At 38.4% G+C, this 24,593-nt stretch overlaps 1 protein-coding gene across 1 annotated transcript; it reads right to left on the bottom strand.

Moving 5' to 3' along the window:
- Positions 1 to 7,702: 7,702 nt before the first annotated feature.
- CLDN1 (claudin 1) lies at positions 7,703 to 24,100 on the bottom strand. The gene is made up of 4 exons (XM_003991794.4): positions 23,642 to 24,100; positions 14,658 to 14,822; positions 12,070 to 12,154; positions 7,703 to 10,369 (listed from the first exon to the last, which is right to left on the bottom strand). Exons 1-4 carry the CDS (start codon positions 23,862 to 23,864, stop codon positions 10,207 to 10,209), a joined length of 636 nt encoding a protein of 211 aa, XP_003991843.1. The 5' UTR covers positions 23,865 to 24,100; the 3' UTR covers positions 7,703 to 10,206.
- Positions 24,101 to 24,593: the final 493 nt, after the last annotated feature.

Raw genomic sequence — 24,593 nt, 5'->3', positions numbered from 1 at the left:
TTTATTATTTATTTTTTGGCTTTATGTTTTTCTTTTTTCATCTAACAAATTATAGAAAAGGAGAGTTTTCCTCACTAATAATTATAATAAAGAATGAACAAAAAGAATGAAATCTCTTTGGCCCAACCTGGTTCATATGTTCTGCCTTAAAATAATCATTCACTTGATTAATGAATTTATTTACTAGCCACTACTTGAGTTATACTACAGGGTAAACTCTATGGTCCTAGACTCTATGATCTAGTGGTGAACAAACATAAAACTTACATAAATATATAAATCTCCTGCCTTCTTTGGGTATTTAATCAGAGGAACAGTCAGGCAATACACTAACACATGAATAAGTATACAGTATAACATTCTGCCCTTGCTGTCGTGTTAGGAAAAATGAAGCAGGACAAAGGAATAGAGTGATGGGGCACCATTTCAAATAGGGTGATTAGATAAGACTTTTCTGGTATGGTGAAATCTTGCAATTCTGAGAAAAGTGAAGCTCAGAAAAAACCAATAAATTAAAGATGCTTGCTTGTTGCGTTACAAGGATGACAATGAGACAAGAGGCTGGGGCAGAATGATTTAGGAGGATAGCGGTAAGTTACAAGGATGGGAAGACACCTCGGGTCAGATTTTATTTTAAATTGTTTGGAAATTCTGGAGGATTGTGAAGAGCAAAGATAGGAGAATTACCTAACTTATGTTTTCAAAAGATCCATCTTTTTACTATTTGGAGAATAGACTGTAGGGCACAGGACTGGAAGCAGGGAATCATTTGGGAGGTTCTTCTACTGGTCTTGGTAGGAGATGACTATGGTTTGGACTGCAGTAACAGATGGGGAGAAACAACCTGATTCAGGATGAAATTTGAAGGTAAAGTTGACAGGGTTCATTGATGGATTAAATCTCTTTCTTCAAGAGAAATATTAAGAACCATAATGTAGGAAGAATCCATCAGACACACCAATCTTCCTAGTGATGAAATGCAGATGGAAAATTGGATATGCACATCTAAGGGAGTCTTGGTTATTTTTCCTCTATATTCTATAATAATATTCATAACAATTATTACAGCTTTGCCAGAAATATGGAAGATACTGATGTTCAAAAACATTGTAGATATTTATACACCTATGTTTCTATCCTGTTGGGTGGTAGGATAGGCCATCTGAACAATACTTACAGAGAGTAATATAGGATATTTATCTAAAACAAACCATAGTGCCATTACTAGGAGGAGTGAATACTGGACATTAAAAAAAAAAAATCACAAGAGATGTCCAGTATCAAAAGATGTCTAGTGCCAAATTTTCTTAAACTCTAGAGCTTGTATCAGATCTTCCCTTTAATTCTCAGAGAAAAAGTTATTTAATCTTTGTAGATAGGGAAGCACCTACTCAAATTTCTTAATCTGAAACTTGAATCTTTGCATATGCCTTATCTTTATTACACTTTCTTTTCACTTTTGCTTTAAGTATGCTGAGTCGCTTAGCATAACTTATGTGTTTTGTTCACCACATTGCTTGCCCTTTCACCTGTGCACACCTTGCTCTCCACTGGGAATGCCTTTCTTTGTTTTGTCCTGACCATGCCTTGGTGCTTCTCTACCAGCTTTCTCAACTCTCTAAAGTTATTAACTGCTCCCTGCTTCTGGGCTTCCCTTAGCACTCAACACCAACAGTTTCACCTCTTATATGCATGCAATCATGGTATGCCCAGGTATTTGCTATTCAAGGATTTCTATCTCAAGTTAAAATTGCCAGATCACAGTGAAAGGAACAATTCTCCTAGATGTTTTGAAATTGGCTTTCTATAGTTAGTGGTTTACCAGTTCACACTTGTAAATGAGATTGAGAACCCATTCCTTCATATCCTAGACAACACTTGGTGTTTTTAGGTTTTAAGACTTTTACCACTCTGAAGAATAGGAAATAAATGGTTTTTCTCTGGTCATTAGTGGTCATTCAAGGTTTCTCTCACAACCTGAATTTGTATCCTAGTTGATTAATTTTTTATTTCTCTCATAATTTCTGTTTTTGAAGCCTCTGTGTATGGCCTTCTGGGCTATCCACTGCGCAACCTCTATGGTACATCATTCATGTAGACCACAGTGAGGATGGTATCATTCTGGGTTTTTGCAAAAAGGTGGCCCTGAGGCAAAGGCTATGTTTTCCTCATCTCTATACTTTCTGTTTGGATCAGAATTTGGCACAGAGTAAGCACTAACGTGCAGAGAGGACAGTTTCACTGATAACATTTCAACAAAATTGCTTTGCTTCCAACATCTCATGAGGATGTAAAAGAGTAAAGTTGCTGTGTCTAGACATTTTTAATGTTATGTGCATTTTATGTTTTATCATTTTTTTAAGTCACATCATCAGGAAATGTGCTTGTCTATATGATGTATTATGCTAACCTGGCTTTTTGATTCTGTAATATGGGTCTCTCAATTCTAAGTAGATATATTATTGTGAAAGACAGACACGGAGGTTGGTTAATATATGAAATCAGAGAAAAGACCCTACCCAATCAACTGTGCACTTGAAATTGTGAAGATAATGGCTCAGTTAAGCGTCTGACTTGGGCCCAGGTCATGATATCTCAGTTTGTGAGTCCAAGCCCCAAGTCAGGCTCTGTGTTGACAGGTCAGATCCTGGAGCCTGCTTCAGATTGTGTCTCCCTCTCTCTCTGTGCTCCCTCACTTGCGCTCTCTCTCACTCTTTCTCTCTCTCCCTCTCTCAAAAATAAATAAACATTAAACATTTTTTAAAAATAAATAGATAACGGTTTTCCTTTTTCCAAGAGAATTATGCCTGAAAAGCATAATCCCTTATATTTGTTCAGTGTTTTTGGTTTACAAAGGACATTCACATTATGTAATGTCATTTGATTTCTACTAAAACTCTGTGGGTTAAGTCACACACATGTTATTGCTGAGGTTGAGAGACATTAGTAAATTGGCTGAGGTGATCTAACTAATGAGACAAGCAAAATCTGATACTCAGGGGCAACAATGTGCTCATCTGTGTAACTAAACTTCCCAACTTGCTGTGGAATGTGACCACAGGAACACCATTTTAGCTAATGGGACATAGAAGTGGAAGCCTGTTGACATTTCTTTGTTTTATAACACATTTCTTTATTGTCTTTTCCAATACACTATTTGATACAAACAAAAGAATATATATGTAAGTTTTAAAGAATAATAATTATATATAATGAATACCTGTGAACCCTCTACCAAACCCAGGACTAGAACATAGCCAACAACATCCGTGTCTGTAAGCTCTTCACTGATCTCACCACAGGCCTTCTTCCAGATGTAACACTGTATTGAATTTTGTGTCTATCATTCCCAGGATTTTCTTTCTCAATAGGTTGTCTCTTATGTATATATGCCTTAACAATATATTACTTAGTTTTGAGTTTTATAAAAATGGTATTATACTCAGTGTGTCCCTGTGGGACTTTTTTTTTTAATCACTCAAAATCACATTTCTAAATAACATAATCATTGAATACATAAAATACTTTATATTATGTATGGCTGTACTTTTTTCATTTTCACTGCTACAAGATATTCTATTGTATGAATACACCACAATTTATCACACTGTCACCAGTGAACATTTGAAAGAATTCCAGTTTTCTTTCTATTAAAATTACTACATTGGTCAATTGTATTCATGTGTACTGGTATATATGTGATTTTTTCTAGTAGTTCGTTGTTATAGGAGTTTGGATGTTTAAATTTATAATATAACAGTATTTCAAACTTGGTTGGACCAATTGAGAGACTCACCACCATTGATCAACACTTGTATCATTAGACTTGTAAATTTTGCCAATCTATGGAGTATGCCTATGGCCTAAATTTGCATTTCACTAATTTTATATATAAGGTTTTTTGTTAAGGTTATTAATAAAGTTGGGAGTATTTACATATCTTTAATGACCTTATATCATTCATCTTTTGTGAAATACCTTTGCATGAGTTTTGGCTATTTTTCTATTGAGTTATATATTTTAAATTGATTTATTGGTGTTCTTTTTATATTCTGGATATAAAATTTTTGTTTATTATATGTTATGTCATGGTTTCTCCTCCCAATTATGGACTATCTTTTTATGTTCCTATCATGTTTTTGATGAACAGAAGTTCTTCATTTTAATGTAGTTGTATATCTCCTTTTAAAATGGTTTCCATTTGTGTTTTATTTAATAAAAAAATTCTGTAATTAATGGTAAAGAATCTGTTCAATTTTTTTTCTTCTGAAATTTTTTAAGTTTTTGTTTTCATATTCAAGTCCTTAACCCATATGGAATTCATTTTTGTGCTAGATTAAAAGAAAAATATCCATTTTGGGAGAATAAAGTACTTTAATTCAGGTCAACTTAGTTAAGAAATACTTGTCCAGTTTTCAAAATTTACCTTTTCCAAATTTTATATGTGTGTGTGTGTGTGTGTGTGTGTGTGTGTGTGTATTTACTTTTTCTTTTTGTGGGGAAAGAAAATCAAGACAAAAAGTCATAGAGATGATGAGAAAACTGAAATAAAATAATTAATCAATTAAAAACAAATGAAGTAAAATTATGATTTAGCTAAGGACTTTCTGAAAATTTCCTGTAGCAAAGGAAAATAACTCAGGCTCTGTTTTATAATCATTTATCCTCTTGAGAGAATGTTATTTTTAAGTAGAAGGCTGTTCTTTAATAAGTAATTTCTTTTGCATTAATGGCTACTTTGGAGGGTTACTTAAAAATAATAGAAAATGACAAGAAAAGAAGTTATTTTTCTAAAGAAATATGAGAATAACCTCTTAAAACTGCCTCCCTTTAACTCCTTCTCTCCCCTCAGCAAACAAACACATACCACCACCAACCAAAACCCTAAAACTGGAAAATAAAACCACAATATTAGAGAAAGGGTAATTAGACAACAATGTAATCTATGAAGTAGTTGGGTGTATGTTTAGCCAGAAAAATATTTTGAGCATTATTGCTAAAGGATGACATTGTCCAGTGGTTTACAACCCAGTTCATGCATTGGAGTCTCCTGGAAAGCTACTACCTGGGACTTCCTCTCAGAGGTTCTGATTGCCCTGATCTGGGGTAAGACCCCAGAAATGGGACATTTCAAAACCATAGGTGAATCTGATTTTGTTATGGATAAGAACCATTGCATGGGGCCAAGCTCCTCATTTTACAGATTAAAAAAAAAATCAATAGAGCTCTCCATAGCTCACTGTGGCTGATCAATGGTGGAACCAGTGCTAGATTCCAAGTTTAGTTCTCTTCCCACGTAATAATTGTTCACCCTGCTCATTATCTGGATAGGGTCTTTTTTTCTTTATTTTATTTTATTTTATTTTATTTTATTTTATTTTATTTTATTAATGTTACTTAGTTAACATGCAGTGCAATATTGATTATAGGAACAGAATTCAGCAATTAATCAACCACACTCAACACCGAGTGCTCGTCACAACAAACACCCTCCCTGATATACATCATCCATCTAGCCCATCTCCGACATCCCCTCATCATCCCTCAGGTTTTTCTCTATCATTAAGAGTCTCCTGTGATTTGTTTCCCTTTCTTCTTTTCCCCTGCCCTTTTCTATATGTTCATCTACTTTGTTTCTTAAATTCCATATATGAGTGAAATCATAAGATATTTGTCTTTCTCTGGTTGACTTATTTTTCACAAAAAATGGGCACATAGATCAATGGAACAGAATAGAAAACCCAGAAATGGACCCACAACTATATGGTCACCTCATCTTTGGCAAAGCAGGAAAGAATATCCAATGGAAAAAAGACAGTCTCTTCAACAAATGGTAATGGGAGAACTGGACAGCAACATGCAGAAGAATGAAACTGTACCACTTCCTTACACCATATACAAAAATAAATTCAAAATGGGTGAAAGACCTAAATATGAGATAGGAAACCATCAATATCCTAGAGGAGAACACAGGCAACAACCTCTTTGACCTCTACCAGAGCTACTTCTTACTAGACACATCGCCGAAGGCAAACGAAACAAAAGCAAACATGAACTATTGGGACTTCATCAAGATAAAAAGCTTCTCTACAGCAAAGGAAACAATCAACAAAACTAAAAGGCAGTCTTCAGAATGGGAGAAGATATTTACAAATGACTTATCTGATAAAGGGTTCATATCCAAAGTCATAAAGAATTTATCAAACTCAACAGCCAAAAAACAACCAAATTAAGAAATAAGCAGAAGACAGGAATAGACATTTTTCCAAATAAGACATTCAGATGGCTGACACATGAAGAAATACTCAACATCACTCATCATTAGGAAAATACAAATCAAAATCATGATGAGATACCACCAGGACAGGGTCTGTTGGTACCCTACATCACTTAGCCTTGTCTGCATTCACGGACACTGGACTTATCATTGGTGCTCAGTATTAATTGAGTAAATTCATATCTCAAGTCCAATTGCCAATACTGGCCATATTGGAAAAACCTGTCAATGGAAGTCTAGTATACAAAATGCCATGAGGTTTGCAGAAGTTCAGAACATTGAGAATGTTTTTGATTATTTTTGGACTCAACAAGCTATTCCCCATAACCCTAGAATCTACACTGACTTCTGTCAGTTTCCATGGTACCAGCTAACTGTAGAGATTTTAGGGCAGGCTGGGGACACATGGAATATGTCTAGGCTGGGAGAGGAGGGTACTACAGAAATCTTACGTTTCTGCCACATGCAGAGAGAAGGGAAAGTATCCACTACTGGATTTTATTAGGATATTAGCAACAGGTTTACAAATGGGGAATATAAAAATGGCATGGAGTTTTCCCTGAACCAGACACACATCTACATAGGAAGTGCTAAAAGATGGGGGAAATTGCATGGTTTGCAGAAAAATGGCATCCAATAAGGATGAGCTCACACAGAAGTGGGTGTCTACTTGGTATGATTTACAATCCAGACTTTTCCCTTCAGAGTTCTTGTCAGGAGCACCTACGCATTTTATCTCCTCTCAAACTGCATGGGCCTGGACCCTACCCTCAGAAATTTAAATTCTACAGAAAGAGTTGGGATTCTGTTGCATCTGCTCAAATAGTTTAGATCAAACTGACTGACAACCTTAGTCTCTCACCCATCCTGTTGATGTCTGAATTTCCACACAGAGTTGCAATCATTTGTTTACAAGCCTGTATCTTTAATATGAAAATTGCCCAGGGAGGGGTTACAATTAAGGCTTTATCAATTATTGATATTTTCAGATAATTAGTGAATGTGTTTCATCACTTGCTTTCCTCAGAGGTAGTTTTGATAATAATCATCACAAAAACGATAATGAATTTCTAGCCTACCGTCTGTCACTCTTCCACCTTCTGAGGAACACAACCACCTTACGCTTGCACAATACTGTACAATGGCTATTTTACCATTTAGTCATCTTTTGTAGCATGTCCCCTATTTGTGGATGAGGAAAATAAAGCACCTTCTCTTGGAATTCTCTTCTATCACCAGCCTTGATGAGGTAGAAACTCAGTTTGAGAGAAATAGGCCATTACAGTGGGTAGAGTTACTCAACTACTTGATAGATGGCCCAGAGGCACAATAGCACTTTCCCAGGAACGTACAGTGAGTCAGATCCTATCCTAAACCATAACTTCTTCCAACCATGACAATCTTGAAATAATTAGAAAAACAAGCTATTTTTTATTAAAAAACACAGTTTATTGAAAAAGAGTAATGCTTTATACAAATTCCCATTACAAAACTCCAAAATATCTATTTGTCTGTTTCCAGGCACAGAAGAGGAGTACAAAAATAGCAGAATTGGATAAATTCTGGTGTACCAATTCTGTTGGCCATTTTAGACTATCAATTTCTCTGTAGAGTTTAGCAACCAGTAGCCACATACATTTACACTCAGACATCATTAGGACGTATGTAAGTAGAAAGTCTCTGATTTATACCTTCTAAGAACATAGAGTTTCAGATTTGGAAGACACACTAAAATTTTCTGGTTCATATCCTCATATGATGCAGCCCTTTGGATAACTTCTCCATGTGGTTTCACCATGAATTACCATTCCCAATTCATTATGCCAGCTAATAGCAACACCTTGTATATGCTGGCCAGTTACTATAATTCAAAAAATCTTCCATATTTTGCCTTTGCTAATGCTTACACTCCTGTTTTACCCATTACATCTGCAAACTTGTGCTAAGTCAAGTCTGCATTACTGAAAGGAGAAGAGCTTAGCCACAAAAAGCATCAGGCCATACTGACTGAAGAAACTAAGACTTCCTCAGAATCTTTTCCATTTAGTAAGCTGAATTCCACTTTAGTGTCCCATCATGTGAGAGATTAAGGCAAGAAAGCCATTTCTTAAAATTTCTCTCTTTTCAGTGATTTGAAAAGCAACCCAAAACCTATGCACTCAAATCCTTAATTCTTTTTTCATAGAGTATTTTTCTTTTTACCTTATCAAACCATATTTACATGTATCCCATATTACTGGATCCCCACAACAGCCCTGTGAGGTAGGCAGGTCAGGAGTCACAATCCCCTTTTTACAGATGAGGCAATAAATCTAGGGCAGCAAAGTGCCTTGCCCAAACTCACGTAGTAATTGATAGCACCAAGATTCAAATCAGGTCTCCAGACACCAAAGCCAACACCCTTCCATTACATCATCTTGCTCAAGTGAAGTAGTAATTTCTCAGACAGGAACACGAAGAGCAATTGTTAAAATGGAACAGGGAACCAATAGCATGGCATACACAGCTGATAGAAAGGAAATGGACCAATAGAGAAAGGAAGGTGCTGGGCGATGTAAAGGCATTGTAGAGGTTGGGTTCAGTGACTTCTTAACAGCCAATTGAGCAAATAAAAACACTACTTAGGCATAGTTCATGTTCAAAGCATGAGAATGATATCAACTAATTGATACTCACACTGCCTCTACCAGCTGGTTAAGTATCATTATCTCAATTTGACAGATGGGAAAAAAGGAGAAAGATTAAGTGACTCGCTTACAGCTAGAGAGGGAATATTCGTCATCAGCTTATCACTACAGGAAGTTTAGCACTTCATTCAGACATGTGAGACATTTTTTTCTAGAAAGAAGTAAACTATATGATAATTACATATGAGAAAACAATATGGTTGAGGGGGTGTGGGGAGAAAAAGATAGTTTGGGGGGATATACAACTGTGAATAAGTAGCTTAAAAACTCAATCAATAAAATTGTGTTACAACACCTGGGAAAGTAGCACACAGCAACTCAATCAGACAAATATTTTCAAAGCAAATAAGAGTGTTGTAAGGCAGAGTACAGAAATCGTGTGGGAAGATCAACAGGAATATATCATCTGGTCATACAGAAAGATATTCTCCTAATGCTCTGATTTGTAAGAGATTCTTACTGACTCTAGGCATTAAATTGTAGGCATATAAAATGTGTTATCAGATTCAATATTAAGCTCAACCTAATGAAAAAAAACCAATAAAGACATGAAAAATGACTGATGACAAAGCACATAATGTAAGACTATAATAAAAATAATATAAAAGAAGCACATGAAAAGGGCACATGTGAAGAAGTGAAAAAAGTCATACTTGATAAAATAGATTAGGGCTTCTGTCAAAGACACTAAAAACTCATGAAAGAGGGAAAATGATACTTGACCTATTATCTATGTGTTCATAAAGAAGAAGAGAAATATACCAAATAAACTGCTTTTTTCAATCAACATAGAATTAAATATATTTTTCTTTTTTTCGATATACTTTAAGTATAATGGTACCAATATAATGATAAGAGCTTTTGTTATCGAACTTTTTATAGAAAAACATGTATATATACATATCTATATATATTTATGGAGCGCCCCCTCCCCACATTTGAGGTGATTACTCAGTGGGAAGCAGTAATAAAAATGGAAAAGGCTTCCCTCCTGTATTGAAGGAAAGGAGATAAAATAAGACTGAGCCATTTTTAGCAACGGGTATTTTTTTTTTAAATATCGGGTTTTTTGTTTTCGGGTTTTTTTTTTTTTGGTTTTTTTTTTTTTTTTTTGGTTTTGTTTGGTTTGGTTTAGTAATACCACAGTTCAGACTACAATAGTCAAAAGTCTAAGGTCAATGACAGTATTACAATGTCCATTTTCTACTTCTTTCGATAGTGCTGTCTCCTTTTGCTTCTGTGTCACACGTAGTCTTTCCCACTGGAAGGTGCAGGTTTTGGATAAGGCCGTGGCGTTGGGTAAGATGTTGTTTTCCGGGGACAGGAACAGCAAAGTAGGGCACCTCCCAGAAGGCAGAGAGAAGCAGCAGCCCAGCCAGTGAAGAGAGCCTGACCAAATTCATACCTAAAAAGAAAAGACAATGCATTTGTTTAATCAATGAACCATTGAAAATTTTTATAATATAATTAAGGATGGAAATCAGTATCATATCCATTTAATATTTTTCCAATTAAAAACAAATCCCCCATGATCCCTTGGGGGAGGTACTCTAAGGTTTATGAATACATACATATAAGAATGTTTACGTTACAGTTGTAGACACTTTGCAATAGTAGCTCAGGCAATATGGCATGCAACACCAGGTTAATCACACAAATATTTCCAAAGACTTTACCACATGTAGGAGACCTGTAAAGCATGTTTATGACTTGGACCATGATTCTCAGGCTAAAACTGAACAATTATGCTCTTGCCAAGTAGCAACCGTATCCTGTAAAGAAACTGCTAGAGAGCGATGGAGACTATTAAAATTTCAATAGTTGATCCTAGATACCTACATACACTGAAGTCAGAAATGTATGGTTTTCTTAAAAAAAAAAAAAAGACTTCTAAGCAATCCACAGACCATTCAGATTAGCTGATCCAGGTGGATGTATGAAGCCAGACTCCTGAGGAGAGGATCTGTGAATGATGGTGGACCACAGAGTAGAGGAGGGCTGGATCTAGAGTGATGAGGCCTGGATTCTCCACTGTTGCACTTTTGGCTAGTAAGTACCTTCACGTCCCAGCCCTAAGTTTCTGCTTCTCTTAAAGCAGGATAATCTCGTCTGCCTCAGTGGATGGTTTTCAGGATCATGGAACACCATGTAAATAACAAGTATACAGTGCCAAGCAATTTATGAAGTGCTTTCACATGCATTACTGATAAAATTTTAGCCTACTGAGACTTTGCAATTTCCGTCCCTATATTGTAAGTCTTAGGGGATGGGCTCCAACAGGATCATGATCACTGCAGTATGTGTTCTCCTAGATGTGGGTGATTACAAGAAGAGAAGCACACCTTATCTCTCCAATCACTGTGATTCTTCATCCATTCATCCTAGCTCTAAACAAACAATAATTATACCTTAACATCCTGACTTTGAATGCAGTCATTAGGCCTTAATGATGTGAACACAGTGAGACAAAGAGCCTTGTCGCTGATCAAAGAGTGTTGTTACATGAGAGCTAAGAATCAGCTCTGTTATTTCTACAACTTGCAATTTTAAGAAAAATGACCTTAGCAAAGCCAATTTTATAGCTGTTATGGAACAGAAAATTTCAAAGTAGTATCTCAACTTATTTTTTTCATAAATAAGTTATTTTTTTTTCTTAAATAAAATTAAACTGTTGGGATTGAAGTACTATTCATTAACCTCTACAGTAGTACTATTTTTTCAACCAATCATAAACAGTGTGTTAACTTACAAATAATCAATCAATCAAGTGCAGTAAGTATTGGGATATACTTCAAAAAGCAAATGTTAAATATGTTAACATCTTTATTGATATTAAAAGAATAAACAAGAAATAAAGGTCCAGTATATACTTGAAAAGTATAAAGCTTGGAAATGTTCTACTATTAAGCGAATTTTGTCATCAATATAGGCTGTTAAAACTCATTTTAACATCAGTTAGAGGCCTTTTAGATTATTTTCAAGTTTGACTAAAATTTCATAAACCTCCCAGCAAATCTGGGAAGTTACAGCACTAGTTGGACTTTGAAGAACATAAAAAGGGAATTCTCTCAGAGAACAAACTATTTTATGCATGAATAGAATTACCTGGCATTGACCGGGGTCATGGGATCATAAAATTCTTGAACAATTCTATTGCCATACCATGCTGTGGCAACTAAAACAGCCAGACCTACAGAAATTCAAAACAAAAGACTGTTAATCATTGTGGAACAATGAACATAAAATATACACCCATTACATTTATAAGCATTTTACAAGAATTGAATCTCACCAATAGTGCTGACATTTTTAATTTAGTCAATTTTAATTTAGACAAGTTTAACTGAGGGAGCCTGGAGATTCAGACATGATTTATTCCAAGTATTCTGTTAAGAGAGGCAAAAATATTAAGTTGAAGTTGGGCATGGTTTACACTCTTCATATCATCTTATTCACTTACAGTCCAAGGTCACAGGTACAAATAACACTTCATTGGGAAATAACTCAACAGCTTGGTGTCAGCTAAGATCTCCTTCAAAGATATTGTTACACATTAGTGTACTAAACTTTTTGATAAAGCCAATGTCCGTATTAGTATAGACAGTCACTTGCAAAAGAGAAGATGAAAACCCTTCTCCATTTTTCTTGACCCAAATTCGAAATTTACATTTCTACAGGACCAAAAGGAAAGTAAACAACTAGATAGCAGGGAAGAGCAGGACCTGTCTCAGTATGGACCAAATCCTACTGCCCCACTGGCCAGATATGACAGATTTTGTCTTGAGAACTGGTGAGGTGCCATATGCTAGATCGATTTATGTAGCATGCCCTCAATTTCTCACACACCTCCTATTTCAGTAATACCAGGGAAACTACTTACTCAACATAATTACTTCTATCATTTATAAGAAGTATAAAATATCTCAGTATTTCTTATCCAAAGAGATTAAGTAGCTTCTTTTTGCAGTGATTCTATAAAACTATCACTATAAACAGATTAAATATGTCCATGCTACTCCCTCCTTCCCCTTCCCCTTCCTACTCCCCGCCAAAATTGGCCCAATCTAATTGTCTCTAACACTTGACAGAAAACACTATTGCTTTTGGCTACCGAGACAAAGGCTACCGATGACAAGGCTCCGGAACCTGCTACCCTCACTACCATAAAACAGAAGCAGGGGTGTTGCACTTACAGAAGTTATAAGAAGGTAAGCGAAGAAGGGGCACTATGCAGTTTATTCATAGCCTTTGGGACCAAACTGTTGGGAATAAAATGCCATCCGTGCTTTTTCTGACAGGAGCTAATTTGAATAAATTCAAAGACTGATCCCTTTAGCCAAATCTTTAGTAAAGCCACAGACACTTCCTTCACTATTGGTAAAATCCACATATGATGCTGGGCTAAAGGCCCTACAAAGTCTTTTGTCAAAGAGAAAATGAGAAAAGAAAGTCTAATTCTAGCTCTTCCTAATGTTAGATTATATCACTAGTGTCATTTTAAAAAACTATAATAGACTACTACATATACTATATAAGGTATATACACTGTTTATAATTTATATAGTAGTCTATTATTTTATATACACACATTTATACATATTTATATATGTATACATACATATAAACAATCTTATTTAATATAATTCTTATTATAGGCTTAAAAGTTTTTTTTAATGTTTATTTATTTTTGAGAGAGAGAGAGAGAGAGAGAGAGAGAGAGAGAGAGAGAGACAGAGTATGAGCTGGGGAGGAGCAGAGAGAGGGAGACACAGAGTCCAAAGCAGGCTCCAGGCTCTGAGCTGTCAGCACAGAGCCTGACGTGAGGCTTGAAGTCACAAACTGTGAGATCATGACCTGAGCTGAAGTTGGACACTTAATGGACTGAGCCACCCAGGCACCCCTTATTATAGAATTTTATAATGGAACCGTCCACGTCTTCTTCTGGTACTCATTTTCTCAAAGGTCACATATGTAACACATCAATCAACACTTGAATGAAGCAACAAATACATGTATGTTGTCTATGGAAAACAAAACTTCATTACTTTATCAAGGCTCTCTCTTTCTTATCTCATCTACCTAATTTCCTGCCATTCCAACGTTCCACCTCTACTCCATTTGGCCTTTCTCTTCACTTCTCTATAGTACTTCCTATTTATTCTGGAATCAGATCTGTCTGCCTGGAATGTTGTCCTCATTTTTCTCCAAAAAACCTCAATCCCATCCATTGCTCACAGACCTGTACAATTCACACAATCTTCACGTACTCTCTCTGTCATTACTCCCCATCTCTGCTTCATAGTGTCTGTGGAGACACTACAGAAAATTTCTGAATCATATAGAATTGTTCCTTAGTGTTTGCCAAATAGAAAATACCTCTCTTCACCTGGAAGAGGTTGTAGCAAAACAGCCGGCACCTGGGACCTCAATGAACAGACCTGCCCCCCACCCTCCGCCGCCATGAGCACAGATCTCAAATTTTCATTTGGATCCTATCTGAGAGAGTGAAAGTCGACTCAAGGTTTCTGTGTCTTCGAGATCTTAAAGGAACCGAAATACATCCTTCAAGATCTGAAAGGAGCTTAAATAAATCAGTTTAAGTGCAACCAATCCAATAAACTCTCAGGAAACCGAAACCGAGGTCTCCAACTGTGCCAGAGACACGGGGGGCAGGGGGACGGGGCCACTCTTACCTGCAATGAGAAATGTCACACCCCCAATGACAGCCATCCGCATCTTCTGCACCTCATCGTCTTCCATGCACTTCATGCACTTCATGCCAACAGTGGCCACAAAGATGGCTATAAGTCCCAGAAGGATGCCAATCACCATCAAAGCGCGGGTTGCTTGCAAAGTGCCTGGAAGGAAACATTTTACAACATGGAAAAAGGAAGCCTAGGCCAACAAGAGGAGAATGAATGAAGGCCAAGTATATTCCAATATTGTAGGGAAGAGAGAAAAATGAACTAGGAGTCAGGACAGCCCAGTTCCAGCAATGTTTCTGCAGGTAACCAACAAAGTTTCCTCTCCAGAAAAAGAAACGCCTGGCTGGATGATGAGTAAGAAGTCCTCCAGCTCTCACATTTTATGTTTTCAATATGAACTTCAAATTCTCTAGAAAAATAATTAATGACCTGGTTGAATAGGTTTAGCAGAACTAATACATCTCTAATCCTCACTAGCAGAGTATTTTAATTCTGAAATAACAATCCTATGTATTATCCTTAATGTTAAACCATTTATAATTAACATGGCTTACAATATACTTTGGTAATAGTCAATGGCTTTATACTCCAGTCATCAAGCTTCAGAAAAAAACAGGTGAATTTAGAAGACGAGTAACGAATTTCTCAAAGATAATCATGGCTGAATAAGTAACATTTGTGTCTCCAGTGATTGGGCTGGGGGTGGGGGATATCAATGGCATTTTCTTAGAACAAAACCAAATAAACTTTGAGATCTTAGTTTGGAACATAGTAGTTTTATATTTTCAGAGATATCACCAGTGTCCAAAACGATTAAACTGTCAGGTTGTAAAATAGCAGACAATAATTTAATGTAGCATTTCTCAAGATTCCACTAATTTTCTCATATCCTGTTATTGTCCTTGGTGTACTAAATCATGAGCAAATAGATACAGTCGGCTTTGGGAGATTATACCAGTATGTTACCTAAAGAGTAAAAACCATGATACCATCACTGTGGAATGAAGGCACAGATTGAAAAAAAAAAGTTTCTCCCCTTCAACTTTTTCACTCACTTATGGGGAAATGACTTTGATTAATTGTAGATTTTTTTCCTCCTTCAGATAAAGATCTTTATCTTATTGACAGTGTTCACATGTGACAATTATTTTTGCAGATATAAATATTATTTACATTGTAACATACCGTGCCATCTTGGGTAAGCTGCTTATTATTCTTTGGGACCATGCTTCTATTATGGAAAGTGTGAATGACGATATCTCTAGCCAAGAAGTTGGAACACCTTACTTCTTGATGGTCTGCAAAAGTGGCTGACATGATGGAAAGGTTTTGTATCTCATTATCAGACTGATACTTAAGCTCAGTCTTATTACGTTCAAGGCTGAAAACTTACATTCCCAGCCGCAGTTAACTCTAAAGATTTCTAAAACATCATTCAATTTTAATGTTTTAATATTTATATCCAATCTCTGATAAAATCACAAGAATCAAAGGTATTTTATTTTACTGTATCTGAGAGATATTTTGGAAGCCAAGATAAATTTGTATTTGATTAAAAAAATTTAATGTTTATTTATTTCTTTATTTGAGAGAGAGAGAGAGAGAGAGAGAGAGAGAGAGAGAGAGAAGGAGCAGGGGAGGGGCAGAGAGACAGAGACACAGAATCTGAAGCAGGTCCCAGGCTCCAAGCTGTCAGTACAGAGCCTGAGGCGGGGCTCGAACTTGTGAACCACGAGATCATAATCTGAGCTGAAGTCAGATGCTCAACCGACTGAGCCACACAGGCGCCCCATGATTTAATTACATGCCAAAATGGAAACACCTTCCCCCCCTTACATATCCACGTCCTTATAAGCGTGTGTGGGCACACATGAACCCTACCCACACACTTCGCTTAAGATTCCAGGGTAGTATAAGAACTGCTGAATGAAAACACATGTTCCGTATGCATTTCCCAGGAACTGAAGCTGCTTATAAGATTAACGTAAATCTTCTTCCTTGGAATCACAAACAATCCTGAGGTAAGAGGAGGAAAGTACCAAGGATCCACTGTTACAGTGTGTCCTTCCTTCTCATTTCCCAACAATTTTTGTAAGGACAATCATTATGTAATAGAGAAATGAAAAGCAAAATAACTAAGTTCTTATACATAACACAAATTTCAGATTTGGTCCCAAATGCCACTGAGAGCAAAAGAATACCGGAAGAGGAAATACTGAAATTCACAAAGATAATCCATATGCCAGGAGGATAGGATGACTCCTGTCTGTTTGCCTGGCACTGTCTTTTTTTTTTTTTTCCAAGTTTACTTATTTATTTTGAGAGAGAGAGGGAGAGAGAGAGAGAATCCCAAGCAGGCTCCATGCTGCCAGCGCAGAGCCTGATGTGGGGCCTCAAACCCACGAACTGTGAGATCACGACCGGAGCCAAAATCAAGAGTTCGACACTTAGCCTACTGAGCCTACTCAGGCACCCTACTGTCTTGGTGTTAAAACTACAAGTCCTACCTCCTGAGAAGGACCTGAATCCTGGGCAAATGGGGACAGGGGGTCACTCTACTGGAGGATGACAGAATGTGACAAATAAAATGAGGTGGGTTTAGCATGGTGGTCAGAAGGCATAGATCATGCAGGGTTTTGCAATCTGGAGTATGGGGTTCGGTGTTTATTCTAAGTGTAATCAGAAGTCATTGTAGGGGCTAAAAGAAGGGGTGGCAGGATTTTTACCTTCAATATAGAGAGCATAGTTAGCAAATATTCTTACCATGTCGACCCTTAAATTACATGCAGCCTTCCACATCTCTCAGCCTCTTCTGCCTTTTTCTCTCATAAACAGTTTTCCAACCTTTATTAACCACTTTTATTGTTAAACTATGATGTCTCTCCAAGTTTTCCACTTTGTTTGTCTTGTAGGGCCCCCAACCTGACTCAGAGACTGTAATAATCATCCTGATCTGCACTTCATGTAAAAACACCAGGCCACCAGCCCAGCAGGTCTGAGCACTTGAATCACAAGGTATTCTTCACGGGGAGTCTACTGTGTCTCAGTCTCATGAGTCACACTTGTATAAAACCACCCAGACAGGGAGCACACATAGATAAACTACTCCACGTCTCCATCTGCACTTACCTGGAATGATCGAATATTCACAGTTTTCATCTCTAAGTTTTCCCCCTTCAAGTCCTCCGGGAAAGCACAGTTGGTTCATGCCATACCCATTTGATTCTTTCCCCTTATTTCACAAAGCTTCTAAGGGGGAGGAAACATTTTCTTCTGTTCATTACAAAACCCCCTCTGTTTTATTTCTTCACAGAATAATGAATTATTTGTACAATGCACAAAAAATAATGGCGAAAATAGAAAAAAAATTGCTTGGGAATCATATAAGCTGAATGGAACAGAGATCATGTTTCATTTTTAAAGATCTGATAAAGCAATAGTGTTATTTTGCAAAGCAGTATTTTTCTCCTTCTCTCTTTTCATTTATGTCTCCGCATCCACTGACTTGCACAATTTCTATGTTACAATACTGGATGCACATCAAACACACAATCTCATCTTGCTTCATTGGAGACATTTGGATGAATTCTTAACTATATTGATATGTGTGGGGTGGGGGGGTTGTTAAAAAAAAGGCTGAGAATCATAACAACATGAAAACTCACTAGTTAGGCATATGTAACAATGGATTACAAAGTCAAAGTGAGCAAGTGTTGTGTTACAAGTTATGAGAATTTTATGTGGAGATAGAATCTAAATTGCACAATTTTAAGCTGGAACCAGATGAATCCTTCAAATTAAGGTCTTATGGAAGCCTTTTAAGCCAGAGGTCTAAAATATGTAATTGTGAGCTCCTTGAGGTCTTGGGGCAGATATTTGTTCCATCCAAAACACTATGAACAGTACCTGGCAAGCTACATGGGTTATTCAACCTGTGTTCAACGAATTCAAATTAGAACATGTTTTTATTTTTTCAAATTTGCACTAATACAATAGAGAAAATACTCTGGTGTTTAGCTTAGTCTTTGATATACTCATGAGCAACGCCTCCTTAGTGAGCCTGGGTAGAGTAAAAATTCCCTATATAAAGCTAGACTTAGTTTCAATCATTAAAAGCCAGAAACTTATACAAGGAGGGAACAAATCATATTTTGTGCTTAACTTCTTTATTTTTTTAGCTTTCAAAATTTTAGAATTCTGCATTGAATGAGCTTCTGAGCTCATTCTTTCTTTCTTTCTTTCTTTTTTTCTTTTCCTAGTAGAATAATGATGAGCAGGATAAAGAAGTTGAGAAATCTTTGAGAGCCACAAAACTGCATTTTAGACCAGATAGATACAGTATAGCCTTGAACTATTAACTCTGAGCTGGCCTAATTGGATCAACTCTGGAAGCAAACTGTTCCTTTCCTGGCCCTTTAAGTTTAGAGACACCTCTACAATATTCTTATCACTGACTAAAGATGTCTGTGGGGAAAATGGTTAGCAAACATTCAGAAAGTTACACTATTGTTTCTCATCATTATTCAGCAGTAAATAGAGGAGGCAGTCTTTTAATTACACTTACCTAGACCGATAATCTTGAGATTAAAGACCCCCTAAGGGGTTCTCACCACTTTCGACCCGAAAGTATAATTTGAAAAAGTACTTACAAAGACCTCTACTTACAAGACAAGAAATGAGTGAGAAGTTACTGATCGACTACAGTTGGGTTAATCAACATGAGTGTAGAAAGACAAGTATAGACAAGTATGTCCATTTTTTTTAAAGGTTTCTTTTTTTTTTTTTTTTTTTTTTTTAAGTCTTACTATACAAGCAGCAAAGTCTCCTGTAGATACTTGGCATTGTATAATTGTGTATGCTATTTACTGGCCATATTGCTATATCACTACCTTACGCAGTATGTATCAAACAAAATCGATTTTCATTAAATCCACACCCTCATGTGGTCCCCCTTTGCATGAGTAGTTGCTTAATAAGTGTTAGGCAAGTAAATGAACCGACCATTGGGTGACTGAAACAAAAACGCTCTCTTCCCTGCAATTAAATGAGCTCATCACAGACTCACAGAACTATATACTCCCATGGCTTTTTCACTTTTACTCAAGTTCAAAGTTTCTCAAGAGTTCTCATTGTTATGATTTCCATTTTATTGACGCCTAAGCTGGTGGCCACTGCGTATGACCTCAGAACACTGCCACAGTCACTGAAGTGGTCTGGGAGGAGTAAGGACTTAGCACTTCTCAGGATGTCCTGAGTAGTCTCGCTATCTTTTTTGTTTGTTTCTTAGAGAAATTGCCTCATGATTGAATGTAAGCTTCCATATTACCAATTACCCATCGCTCCCATCAGGGAAACCTAAACTATGCCACTTGCTTCTTTGCCTTCAATCATGGCAGTCAGTAACAAAGAATGTTGGCACAGGCAGGAATCAACACTGGCACCTTCTAAATCATTTCAGCTGTATCCCTGGGAGCAAGAATAGGGCCTGGCTTACATTTGTTGAGTTGATGAATGAATCATGGATTCATCTCCCCATCCCCCTCGCTCTGCCCTATTTTATAAGTGGGAAAACTACAGCCCAGAGAGATGGAGTGGCTTACCATAATATACATAGCTACTTAGCACAAAACTAGAGTAAGCATTGAGAGCTTCTGATTTCAAGCCCAGATTTTTAATTTTTTTTTTACTTTCATCATTCCAAGAGTCAAAACTAATTCATGAAAGAGAGTCGAACACCAGTGGCCCCTTGAACACCCCTTGGTTGCAGCATGCATTATGTAGACTGGGGAAATGTGAGTACCTTCCTCTCTGCCTATGCTTTAAAGACTTAAAATCCAAGTCAGTGATTTCGTCTCTTTGATTGAGCCTGACATCATGGGGAGAGTGCTGGGAAACCTCACTGACAACCCATACTCATTAAGCACACCTACACACATGTGGGTTCATGCAAAGCAAGTGGAACAGGCTAGAGGAGCTTATAAACAAATTACAGAATCCCAAAGTTACATGAGACTTAGGAGAGTCTAGCCTAACCTTCCATTTGTCTGGTGCTTGGATTTTCCCTACAACATTCCTACAAAATGCTTACTTCTCTACTTGCACACCTCCCACACTGCAGCCTACTTGGACAGCCCAATCCTTTGGACCGCTCTCGCCACTAAAATCAAGCAAGAAGAAACAATGAACTAACAACTAAAATAGACACAAGCTCGCCAAAAGCTTGAGAACTGGATCAACACAAGGCGAGATGTACAGTTTAATCAGGAAAAGTCTACTGCAGCTGTATCTGGCACTCCTCATTGTATATGCCAATTCTCAGCTGCAGGAGTCATCTTGTCAATAAGCATCTCATACCTGGGATGGAATTGAAATGGTTTCGGCCATAGTAAAACCACAATACACAGTGTAACATTTCCCTCCCCCACCCCCCCCCCCAGGAAGTTTCTCAGTTACATTTTAATAAACTACTTTGCAAGAACCACATAAAAAAAAAGCCCTGTTGTATCCCATTTCCTATACTGGTTTCAATACCCTATATTCCTTTAGATATTTTATGAATGCCACATGCTTTTTATAGCTGACACTAGCTAGAGCAGGGGATCAAGGGCTTTTAACATGTCTGTTGTTACAAACCTTGATAAATTTCTCTATCTCCACCCTAAGATGCCAAGTGGGCTCGACTGGCAAAGAGAACAAGGTACAATTTCAGGAAACTTCTAGTTAAGCTATAAGCTAAAAGCACTTCCTGGAATGCAACCCTTTACAAGGGACACTACTTACACATAAGATAATCATTCTCTTCTAGATGTTACAAACTGTATCCAATCCAGCCAATGAATCACCACTACCCCAGGTCTCTACATTAGGTGAGGGTGAGGACCACAGCCCAGGCAGAGAAACAGAGACAGGTTCACTAGGCTTCATTCAAAGGCATCTGGTCAGTCATTGGCAGGTTGGGAAAGTACCTGTGAGTCAAGGCTCCCTCTTCTGGGAATCAGTTTTGAGAGAAAGGCCTCACCTCCACTTTGGATAAACCCTGGTTTCGACCAAAACAAAAAGAGGAATCTGATCTGGACTTAAATCATCAGGAAGCAATCTCTAAAATGTGCAGGGGAGTGTATTTAGTTCTTCCACAATAGCTTCAAAAAACCACAACTGCTATATTAGCAGGGAATAAATGGAAGTAAAACATTTTGACACTTTATCATGTATAGCAATGACCTACCTGTTGGAGTATTTACAACATGGATCAATTTGGTCATGGATTCTATTTGGTGGCTTAAGGAAGTAAAAGGAAACCTAGTTAAATGTGTTGAGAATGAACTGTTTTGATCAGAAGAATCAGAGAGCTCTCTGGAATTGCCCTTAAAACCTTCTCCATCTGCCAAGTCCTTAGCATGACATGCAAAATGCTTGACATCATCTCCTTACACGCATTCGTCTTTTCATGGGGAGATTCAATGATTACATAAGGGAGCGTACTTAATATACTTCTTATATTTGGTATAAAGGGATCCTAACAATATGGGAACTTTGAAAAGTTGAAACGAGAACACTCAAAACCACCATGCACATTGACGGACCAGGTGCTCAAGCTGTTTGAACAGATTCAGAACAGATTTAATAACTCTAAACTGTATGGTTTCTGACAAAACCACACACAGCAGGTGGACAGGTCAACAGAAGTAAGTTTGCATGATGACAGCGAGGCTTACCCTCAGAACGCAAAGGGGGCTGACGGGCAGGCTCGTTTGTCCAGGTAAAGACAGAGGAAACTTTTCTTCAAGTTAGTCCAAGGACATACGAGGCACACAGGTGCAGGACAACTAGTGGAGTACCTCAAGGAAGGTACTCCAGCCATGAATTGTTATGACCTAAGTAAGTGGCAATTTAATGCATTTCTGAAAAGGCACTCAAAAGCTTTTACCTAGAAAAATAAAAGTAAAAAGGCCATTCTATCATCCTTCTCCCCATCATCCTTAGAAATACATCTCTCAAAATAGTTCTCTCTGCATAACCCTCTCCCACTTGACCGAAGAACGGACGTGCGTTACACAGACATTCTTTTGAGGAAGACGGAAGCTTGGAGAAGACCTACTGTGTCTCTCACTACCTTCCTCCCCGGCTGAGTTCTGCCTTCCTCAACTGTGTCTCCTCTGCCACATTTTCTCCATGCCCTCACTCTTCCCTCCCTGTTATGATGGGAGCTTATTTAGAACTTTTCCTTCTTGTCACCCTTTTCCACCTGCCACCAGCCTACACTTTCCAAAATGGTATGACACAATCTGCCTCCTCTGCAGAGTCCAGCTTGAATGCAAACCCCGAGTCAAGGAAGAGAATGCGATGGAGCCTCCCCACACTTAGTGGATCTCAAAACTCAAAAGGATCAGAGCCTTCAAGCTCAAGTGTGGGTAGTACTCACTGGGTTGGGACAGTCCATGTAGGAATGTGACTTTTACTATGGAAACTCATAGTAAAGATAGATTTTAGAACCCTCACAATTCATCTAAAACGTTGGGATTGTCTAGTAATCGTAGAATCTGGAAAAGCTACCAGCCTCTGAACTTTTCAAAGCACAGGGTTTTCTTGCCCAAACCCAACCATTCTTCAATTTACACTGAATCTTATACAATGTCCAGGAAAGGCCTTCGATCTGAAGTTGGAGGTTGGCCTTCACCCACTCAATCTCCACTTCACTCTCAAGGGAATTTAAGGTAAAAACACACTTACAGGAGAAAAGTGTCACCCAGGGAGTTGGAGGGAAAATCAGAGCTGAGCCCAGGGCGTCTCTTTTCCCAAACCACAGTTCTTTTGCTTCCTCACCACAAAGCACATGATCAGAAGACCTGATCAACTTAAGTTTCATCATGTAATTACATCACGGAATCAACTGGTAGCCTCTACCCAAAAAAGGAGCCCCTGGGGGCCTGGGGTCTCAGGTTCACGGCCGTGGGGGTGGGGAAGGCACTCACTGTTCAGATTCAGCAAGGAGTCGAAGACTTTGCACTGTATCTGCCCGGTGCTCTGTGACACGCAAGACATCCACAGCCCCTCGTAGATGGCCTGGGCAGTCACGATGTTGTCGCCGGCGTAGGAGTAAATCTTCCATTGGGGCAGTGCCGTGCTGACGATGGAGCCGATCCAGCCCAGGAAGGCCAGGATGAAGCCTAACAGCTGCAGCCCCGCGTTGGCCATGGCTCGCTCCGGTGCCCGCGCCGGCTCGCTGGTGGCAGGTGCAGAAGGCGGAGCTGGCAGGTGCGCACCTGGGACTCCCCGGGGTGACGGAGCCGCGCAGAGAAAGTGATTGCGGGGAGCCTTGCTCCTGGTGCTGCCCCTGGCGAAACTGTGGGTCAGGGTCCGGTCCGGGTCGGCGCTGGAGTTGGGAGGCGAAAAGCTGCGCGGCTCTCGGCTCGGGACTGAGACGCCAACCTGCTGGGCGCCGCGATTTAAAGCGGCTCCGCCCCCGGCCCGCCGGCCGCCGCGCAGCGCCCCCTGGCGGTTTCAGGGCAGCTCACTAGGAAAGCTTCGGGGAGCACAGGAGCCCTCCTCGCTGGCCCCTGCGCCCTGGGCAGGAACGGTGTGGGGATTTACTGGGCAGGCTCAGGGTCCGGTGTGCTCCTGACTCCTTCTCTCTCATTTCTCGCCCCCCCTTTTTCCTCTTGTGAGACTTCTCAGGCTTTCCATCCATTCGATCTACATTTACCCCAAAATGACTATATGTGGAAATGCTAAAAATGCATAAAAGATGAAAAGCAGAGGCCTCAAGAGACCCCCCGTTTTCATTTTCAACTTTATTTTACTATCTCATTAAAAGGCATTTTCTGTTTATTCCCACAACAGTTCCCCTCCCTCACACACCCTTGTCTCTCTTTTGTCCATCTTTCTCCACCTTCTTTCCTCCCTCTGTCCCCCTTTTCCCTTCGT

The sequence above is a fragment of the Felis catus genome, chromosome C2, assembly GCF_018350175.1.
Source record: "Felis catus isolate Fca126 chromosome C2, F.catus_Fca126_mat1.0, whole genome shotgun sequence".
NCBI classification, from domain to species: domain Eukaryota; kingdom Metazoa; phylum Chordata; class Mammalia; order Carnivora; family Felidae; genus Felis; species Felis catus.
This window is presented reverse-complemented; position numbering and strand designations above follow the sequence as displayed.